Raw genomic sequence first — 9,450 nt, forward strand, 5'->3', positions numbered from 1 at the left:
ATTTGGATCAATATCTATCTCATCTTCCTCAACCCCATCAAAATCACCTTCGTTGACTTCATATAGGTCTAATTCAAGTTCAGCTTCTTCATCATCATCTAGCGGAGTAGCTTCAACAATTTCGGCTCGCATAGGTTGTTGCCACGTTTGTCTACTTCCTGCCACCAAAGCTGTCCAACGCATCCTAAAGGATAACTCATCTTCTTCAGACAGGGCACTGTAAGTCTTTGTCTTGATTAGTAGGTCAGTCATCTTCCAGTTCCATACCATCCACAATCTGGTGTGCTCCTGACTAAGACGGCCATACAGAGCCTTTAGGACAGATTTACTCTTTTCCAAACGATCAGGTATGGGCATTGTTGGCAACCCAGCTACCTCAACGATCCATTGGTTGGCAATTGTGGTTGGGTCGTCATCTGGTAGGATCGTAAGAAGTGAGATTTTGTTTACTAATACATATGATATAGACCTGATTGATCAAACTCACCATTGAGTGTTAGGGCGGTTTCCAAAATTGACAGCTTCTCTTGCATTTGTAATGCCCAGTTGATCGACTGCCTAAGCTCTCGCCCAACACGACGAACTTCATCATGTGCATGCGTCATGTCTAGGTACGCCCGAATGCCATCCCGTGTATCTCGATCCACGGCCCAAGGTTCATTAGGATGAGTCAGCTGACCAATGTCCCAAAACGGGTCCGCCAATGACATATTTTTTATATCTTCAAAGGGTGGGCATGGGATTGGTTGTCGGGAAGGAAATTCAGCATTGAATTTATCAACATTGTTCTTGTATGTAGTGTATTTTGTTTTCAAAGCGGCTTGTTTATCTCTCAATAGCTTTTTAGTTCTTTGTTGCATTCGAGTTCCTATTGGGTAGATAAACGATGATGAGCATCATAAGATGCGATGATTGATTACAACTTTGAAATATATGTACCTGTGCGTTCATCATTCCTAATTTGCATTTCATATACGTCCACCATAGCACCATACAGCTTAGACTTCCCCACTCGCATTCTGATTCGCCTACGCCCCTTTGGAGCTGCAATGAAGACATCTTTCATTTTGAGTTTTGTTCAATTGTGGGATAATGAGAGAGCAAACAGTACTTCTTGCGCCAGTTATGTCTCGATAATGTTCCCCACCAAGCTCTCCTGCCAGTTCATTTATCTCTTCTTCGATGATCTGTACAGTCACAGGCAGATGAGTTAATTTTCGTTTCTCCGAGGCTGTACGATTACGATGCTGTTTTGCACGAATTTTTTGAAGTTCGTTCCTGAAAATCCAGAAGAAGCTGTCGTCAGTAAGTAGTTTCAAATGTGGTTCTATTATGACTGCCGCTTAACTCGGCCTTTTGAAGGTCTTCTTCCAGATCAACCAAGCGAGACAGCATGTTGACCAAAGATTGTGAGTCTTCATTGATTGCTCTTAATTGAGATTCGCGTTGACGGTTCCATTGCGTTTTCAGATACTCTTCGGTGTATGTCGCGTTTTTGTTCCTCAATAGACTCAACTTTGTTTGACTTTCACAATGTAGTTTGTCGCTCGTTTTTAGTCTTTTGACCAACCATTGAACCATGCATGTTGGATTCAATATAAGACACAGCCCTTCTAAACAGTTTTAAATTTTATTGAAATCAGCAATGAAAATCATACCAGAGTTCTTTCGTTTCATAATATTAGTGTGGCGGGCTCAAAGTTGCAATGCGCAAAGCCGGTGTGTTTTAGTAGAATACCTCAGACCTGATACTAGTGAGGAAAGGTCAGACCAAATCCGCTCCAAACCCTCACCATCCGAAAGACCCCAGCCTTCATTCAGCCTGGGATTGTATTTCAGTTGGCAAGCCCACTGATGAACATAAGAATGGAACACACTGGTTCCAAACTTTAGTTTCCCAGCTGCTCTTTCATTTTCAAATAGATTACGCTGTATTTTTTCAATGGTACATACTTGGTCAATCAAATGTCAACTGGTTTCATTCTGGTCGAGATTCATTCACGTACCTTGATGATACTCTTTTCCATGTTGCATCCTATATCGTACAAGATACCAAACCTTGGAGCTTCTTGGTTAGGCCTCGTGGTTTTGCGGAGTATCCAGTCCAACATTGCCACAGGATAGTATCCCCTAAAGCAATGACTGTATCAGCATAGATAAAAAAGGAAAGCTGGATATCTGGACTTAACCGTTCTCCCGACTGTACCAAGTTGATAAATTTGAGGAGGTGATCGTGACGACACGCCATCCCCATCAACCCGGTTTCATCACACCCACGCCATGTTTGGTGTCCCCGCGTATCGTTGGCAGCAGTATGGCTGCTGCTGCAAGGGTCCTAAAGTTGAATCGAAGATGAATATATGTTATAAAAGTGTATGTATGCAAAGATCAGGACTCACAATAACATCTTCAACTCGTTGATTAGGTTGATTGGGCTGTCTAGTCGGAGGATCCATCTTTTCTTTCCATACGGCAACTTCTGCTGGTGAGATGAATAAAGAAGGTAACACACCGGTTTCACCTCGCCATGAAGCACTTGCAGATAGGTGACAACACTGCTGGAAATTTGCATCTAAACATATGTAATGATGTGGTTCGTCTTCTCGAGTTCCTGGCACCGTAGGCCCAAAACAACTGGGGCAATTCGAGGCGAGTTCTTCAATCGGTGATAATTGAAGGGCTCGAGTGGCAAGGCCTTCTTCTAGTCGGATCATCTCTCTGTAAGCATCAACAGCTGCAGAGAACCTTTTTCGCCAGTCGCGAGCCTACCAATTCATCAAACAATTTAGTCGCAAATACTATTAGATGTTCTTAAGAGTTCCACAAAATCGAATCTTACCTGATCACTGTCTCGAACCAAAAGCAGTGTGTTACACGCATCTAGGAACTCGTCAAGCGCCTCCACAAATGGGGTCAACCGTACACTGGAATACTTCCATAACGTGTGATGGAATCGTAACATTTGACACGAGAAAGCTGTACAAGGTCGGGTTGGGGTTCCTCCAATGTATCCCATCCGAACAAGACGTACGATGTCGGGAGTACATTTACAAATGATCATTTCAGTTAAAGTCAACCTTAAAATCAATTGTTCCATTAATATGCAAAGCACTGATTGGTAGCTATCAATTAGATTCAATTGATATGTGTAAAATATCTTACCTGTGAGATCAATAGCGTCCACAAGTATTTCTTCCTTCTGCCACTCACGGCATCGACACGGCTGGTTCCAGTCGTGGTTCCATAGGGTGGGATGACCCCATTGATATGTCTCTTTTCTACAGGGCATGAACGCTGCAAAGAGCTTGGGTATCACTAGTTGCCACGCGGCCTCTTCACCATGTCTGTTTCGAAGTTTCACGTCGATGTGAGAACACGAAGTTTTTTGAATCTTTTTTGAAAGATTTTCTCTTGTCCTTCGATCCTGTCTAAGCATCTTGCCTGGGCAATCATGTATCATGCCTTTGTACATGTACAACACGCCTTTATCTGGTGACTCGTAGGTGTAGGTAGCGTACAAACATAGGCCCCTTTGCTCAATCAACTGAAAATTCGGTTGACCGCCATCGTCCTTGTTCCCATGTTCATCTTCAAGGAGCGATTCTGAGAGAATGATGGCAAAAACACATCTCAGAATGAAGAAGGAGTCGAGAGATTCAAATCATCTATTCACATTTCAAGATATAACCAGCTTGATGGTTGTAAACTTGTATCTCTCTTTTTCATCATATTCATAAAAAAACCATGCCTTCGTATCTTGATTCCAACTCTACTTCTTTCGCTCACAAAACGCATCAAGTGCGCAACTGGAAGCATGGGGCTGTGGTTAAATCACTCAAGGCTAACAATGCTTTAGTAGCAAGCTCTCTTCCAAAGTCTAACTCTCAAATCTGTCGGCCATTGGCTAAATTTACTAGAATGCTGTTAGAATACAATAACATACACAAATCATACCCTCTTGAACATACATGTGAAGAACGCCTCCAACTACAATATCTCACTCAGGAAGCCACGATGTCAGACCAGCGTATTTTTGTTTTGGAACCTGCCGTTTTGAGTTCACTCACCGATAATTCAGCCAGACAAAAGATGGTTTTCCTGGCTGATCTTCAACAATACGGTATGCAACGGGCGACCTTCGACTGGAGCCTGAAAGAAGGCTGTCGCTGGAATCAAGTGATGACAAGTTTTGTTATCAAGCACTGGATACACGCCAAAGAGAGGGGTGATTTTGGAAACCTACCAATCAATCCATCACACATAACTCACACAAAACTCGAAGGGATATTGATGCGCTGGATTCGTGGAAAAGCTTCGGACATTCGATCAGGACGGAACGCACCTGAAAAACTTCGGGTCATTGAGAATAACAAGAAGAAGCGACAGGTGAGTTTTTCTGAGATGCAAAATTTACGATAGCATGTTGATTTGGATGCATCTGATCAATTCTCACCAATAGCTATTCAAGTATCGTCACGATTCTTTTGAACGTCATCTGGGTCAAGAGTCATTAAAATTGATCCCAGATGCCGATTGCTGTTCCGAGACTGAGTGGGAACCAGACCAAACCAAACATAAGAAAGTCGGTCTGGTTTGGCGAAGTCAACAGTATGCATCCCTCTTGCATCGCGTCGACCGTCTTTCATACGAGTAAAAAGCACAATTGGATGGAATCCTATTAGCCAGTCGACGTTTTGATCAGTGTCGTGTGGACACTTCGGATATTAATCCGAAAGCAGCGGTTTGCTGCGGCCTTCCTCAAAACTGCTACGATCCAGTGTGGTATGATAGTCTCGATGATGATAAAAAGATCAAGCTCAAAAGTCAACCACCTTCAGAGCTTCTTAACAGTTTGGCCAACCGAATTGAACAAATTGTAATTGCCCAACCGTAGATTAATGTGGGCACTTTGGACATTTATAGATCATTTATATCTCAGTTTGTGTGCGGAAATGCTCAGTGTTTATATATACTACATGAGGACCTTATTTTTGTTCGATTTTTGATGAATACTTATCAATATACTGAGTTTGTTTCAATCATGTCTTGTGTCCTGTGCTGTAAGCATGATCAAGTGGTATAATAGATGTATATACAAAGACTAATTATATCGTTTATTCAATATCGATTATTTATTCAATATTTCACTCACTTTCAAAGCTTGAATTCCTCCTGTTCCCCAAAGAACACACTGGAGTTCTTCGGATACATATATCAAAAATGGTTATCTATTGATTGGAATCAAAGCTGAGGGAGTCTGCGTGAAAGTATATATCGGTGTTCATAACATGAGATGGAACTATTCATCACGGTCTTCATAGCTTGATGACATGTCAATCAATGCCTAGATCAATAATTGTGAGAAAGGGTCAGAGCCATATTTGCTACATGAATAAATACTTGAGCAGAATTAAACTAACCATACTCCTCAAGCCAACTACAATGTTGGTGTGCTGAGAGATGCCAAATGTATTAGGTGGATTTTTGACAACGACACAGTGGCCAAAAATTTGTCTAAGACCTAAACATCTCCTGATGAGTGGAGTGCGATAAACAACATCAGCTTTGAGATGTGGCAGTGATTTATATGGATTCAAATTGCAATCAGGTCCTTGAAGTAATGAAAAGCAGTCGACTATAAAAAAAGGGGTCGGGCCTTTTTTCAGGCGGAGAATATGTTGAATGACACCATACTCGAAGTAGGAGGACTGTGGCGGATTATGGAGTTGAATACAACTATTTCCCTTGTGAGTGGAAAAAGGTGAGAACATTTTGTTTGTATGTTTCCAGTATGATGTAGTTTTGAGTGCGGTTTGCGGATCAGTTTGATCATGTCCAAGCTCTTGGAGGAAGTTGTAAATGAAAGGTAGTGTATTGTTACATGGTGTGAAAGGACGCCATTTTGGTGTGGTTGAGCCTGATAGTTCATCCAAACCAAGAGTAATTTCGACCAGCTTGATTCATGTTGTTCTGAATATGTTTGAATAACGACTTTTTGTGTATGTGCTTTAAGCATTGTCCCCGCCGCAGTACCTGTGGTAGAAATATACATTAAAACATTAAGATTATATGCACTGAAATCAAAACAATGCAGACCCACCTGAGCGAGAGTTTTTGGGAGTTTGAACAAGGTTACCAATGTTTCTTTCCCCAGCCCACGCAGCAGTATATGGAGCCGGCCCAAATTGCCAAATTTGATCAGGAAGGTGTTGAGCGTAATGCAAGTTGGGCTTGGATTTGATATTGGGCCAAGCTTCTTGGAGATGCTCTCGATCATGCCTTAATAATATCCTGAGTGTTTTGATATCTTGTTCATTGATAATCCTTAAAGTCACAATATTCACAATCTGAGTAACTAGGTTGATCGCAGTGTAGATATTGGCCGCATCAGATTTTTTTTCGGCGTTGTATTGATACGGTAGAATTGATATAACCATATACAAGCTGTATAAGACATGCCATTCCGTGGCCTTAGGTGTACCACAGCTAGCAGTTCCAAAGGTATGCGGAAGGTGGGTTAGCCAAGACGGAATATTGGTATTTTGAATTGTATACCAAATTATCTGCAGTTTGTGTGGAGTAATGGCGGGGCCATGAGTGGCAATAATTGTGCTATGACTGGCATTCGAGGTGTCAGATCGGCTTTGTGTTTGGGAAGGCTCATAACTTTGTTCATCAGATATTTGGCTGGTGGTATCTTTTGCTGCTCGATTGTAATGAGTTCGTGAACTAGAGTTGTAACTGCTTGAAGTGTGATTGTCTGAAATGGATGGAGTCCCAAATGAGGAAGCATACGAAGTAGGTGCAGGAGAGGTTATCTGGGGAGCCAAAAAACAAACGAGTTCTGCAGAAGTTGATTGATGGTCACCTGAAAGAGCGAGTTTCTTTTGCTGTTCATCGAGGGTTTTTGCTGCAAGAGGAATACGGAGATATGTACATGAAAGGTCTTTCAATATGCCTAACATGATGCAGTGCATAATGTCAACGGTAGTAAACTTGATCGGATCCCAATAAGGTAACTCAGAGAATGGGGTGGCGCGCACTCCGTTCTTTTTGACTAGCGATTGTTGAGCCGCTGCCGATGAAGCATCAAACCAAGCTTGTGATTGCTGTTTATATTGTGACTTTGTACGTCCTTGATAAAAAGCAACGTTGACTTGATCGATATCCTGCGAAGTTATATAGCATTCACAACAAAAGTTGGTTGATGTAGGTGAGGACAAGCCGGCAATCTTCTTCATTGCAGGCAAGTCTGCGATCAGAGGCCATAGTGCGACTCGGATTAAGCGACCATCGGGGTTCAGAGAGGTCGGCTTGAAAAAAACACCACGCCAGAGGTCACAGAGCTCTGTTACTAACGGTTTGAACGGGTGATGAAATTGATTATAGTCAGGGTCTTTGGGACCTGGAATGATCCCGTATATATAGGTGTTCTCGGGCTTGTAGCGTAGATGAGGAGGTAAACTGAGGCAGAAGAGTTGAATGACAGTGGCTGAATGGTGACGTGCTGAAGACTTGCCGAATGGATTGAAGGAGTCGTTATACAATCCAAAAACTAGATTACCAGGCTGCTTAGTATAAACCTTTCCATCAATACCTCGGAAAGTTTTCCAGGTTTTGCCGTCCCAGATATCAGAGTATGTGTTTTTGACTGGAGCTGTCCTGACAACTGAAAGCTCTAAAGCCTGTTCAAAAGTAGGAAAGTTAAGCATTGTTGCTAGCCATTCAATCAAACGATGGTGCTGGAAGACCTTGCAAGGCTTCATTCGTTCATTTGATTTGTTTGAAGACGCCTGTTTGTATAATGGTGCGCTACATACAATTCGGTGCACCTTAGAAGTTTTGGAAGGGACTCGGAGACTGTTGCATGATGTGATGGTGCCAATGGTTCCGGTGGTCTGCGCATCGATGGATCCATGGAGTGCGAAGCACACAGGACAACATAATAATGTGATCATATTTGTTTCAAGTTGAAAAGTCTTGATGACTTTGATGATGTTTTGGGGGAGTTCTTTCCACACCTGCGTCCGATCACTGGGCATGGTTTTTTTGAGTCTGTCCCTTTCAAATTTAAGAGACCTTCGGCAGCTTCGGATGCTTTTTCGATCATTGAAATATTTGTTCAGTATATGAAACAATGCCTGAACGCAACGTATGTCCAGTAGAAATGTGACGGGCTTCTTGAAGGGAATCGTGTTGAAAGTCGCTACAACGGTATGGCTACTCTGGAGTGGATTCTTTTGAGCGGTAACGATGCGTGGGTATTTAGGTGGTCTTATGTTGGTTTGGGTAGGGATTGTGAGGGCGGCTTGGACATCTTCCAAAGATCTTTGACGCTTCACACCAGAAATTTTCGGGTCTGATCCTGATGGCAGGGGCGCAGACTGAGCCTCCAAAGCTTCGATCTTGGAGAGATGTCAGGGATAGTTGGTGCGATGAAATAGAACTCCAGTATGAAACTGGCCTCCTAGTTCAAAAGTTTCGTTAGAGCACTCTAGAGCAGTGCAAGTGCACAGTAACCGGTTCAAATCGAAGTATGCCATTGACCATACAATGTTGTACTAAAGATGTGGGAAAATTCCAAGTGGTCAGTTGTTGCAATTCCCCTTTATGTTATTGATACTCAAGAGGTTTATGGTTAAGCTCACCGGTTAAATTGACTGTGCCTCGGCTGACCAAGAAAGAATCCTGGATTCGCTGTTGGGTTGAAACACAAAAAGAAATCTTGGAAACACAAGTTGGATCAACACAGGAAGTTGGATAGGCTGTCCCCGGGAGTCCAAACGTAAGGGATGAAGTAAAAACTTGCTCCAGGGAGTCTTGCGAAGGAGGTGTGATTTTATAGGGGAGGTAGATTGACGATAGAAAATTGCAGGGTGTTTCCAAAAGGAAGATCGGCGGTTTGAATGCTGTGGCCAGGTGAGCTGAAAAGCCTGCTGGAACCAATCTCGGTGAACGATCGTGTGTTGGAAATCTATCTGGACGCAATTTTGGCAAATGATCGAAGCCAAATGATCGAGAGTTGGCCAAATGGGTGGTTATGTGATCGAGTTGGTTGAGATTTGGGGGGGGGAAATTGAGGGTGGTTGAAATACAGAAGAACTCTTATCGAGATCCCAAATGTGCTCTCTCACGGTTCACCACGTCTCAAGTGACGTTCTGTACGTATCAGTTGAGGAGGTGGCAGTGGTACTGAGACTGTTCGAATTTGTTTTGGAATGATCAAACAGGGTATCAAACCCCACTGTGGTGTAGGGTACGCTTCTATCAACACATATTCACACCTATTTACACTATTTACATTTTCACAAACCATTTAACCTCACTGATTCACAGTATACCATACAAAATTCGACAGCATGATTGTTATATACCTGATCACCGGAAAAGATCTCCCCAGGATCTCATAATATCTTAAAGATCACCAGTTTATACTGTTGATACACCTTT

General features: G+C 42.6%; 1 protein-coding gene across 1 annotated transcript; it reads left to right on the forward strand.

Moving 5' to 3' along the window:
- Window positions 1-3,744: 3,744 nt before the first annotated feature.
- On the forward strand, window positions 3,745-4,894 carry MELLADRAFT_114249 (uncharacterized protein; the record flags this gene model as incomplete). The annotated part of the gene is made up of 3 exons (XM_007419120.1): window positions 3,745-4,386; window positions 4,460-4,601; window positions 4,683-4,894. 3 exons carry the CDS (start codon window positions 3,745-3,747, stop codon window positions 4,892-4,894), a joined length of 996 nt encoding a protein of 331 aa, XP_007419182.1.
- Between the last annotated feature and the right edge of the window lie 4,556 nt (window positions 4,895-9,450).

This window comes from Melampsora larici-populina (genome assembly GCF_000204055.1).
Source record: "Melampsora larici-populina 98AG31 unplaced genomic scaffold MELLAscaffold_131, whole genome shotgun sequence".
Taxonomy (NCBI): Eukaryota; Fungi; Basidiomycota; class Pucciniomycetes; order Pucciniales; family Melampsoraceae; genus Melampsora; species Melampsora laricis-populina.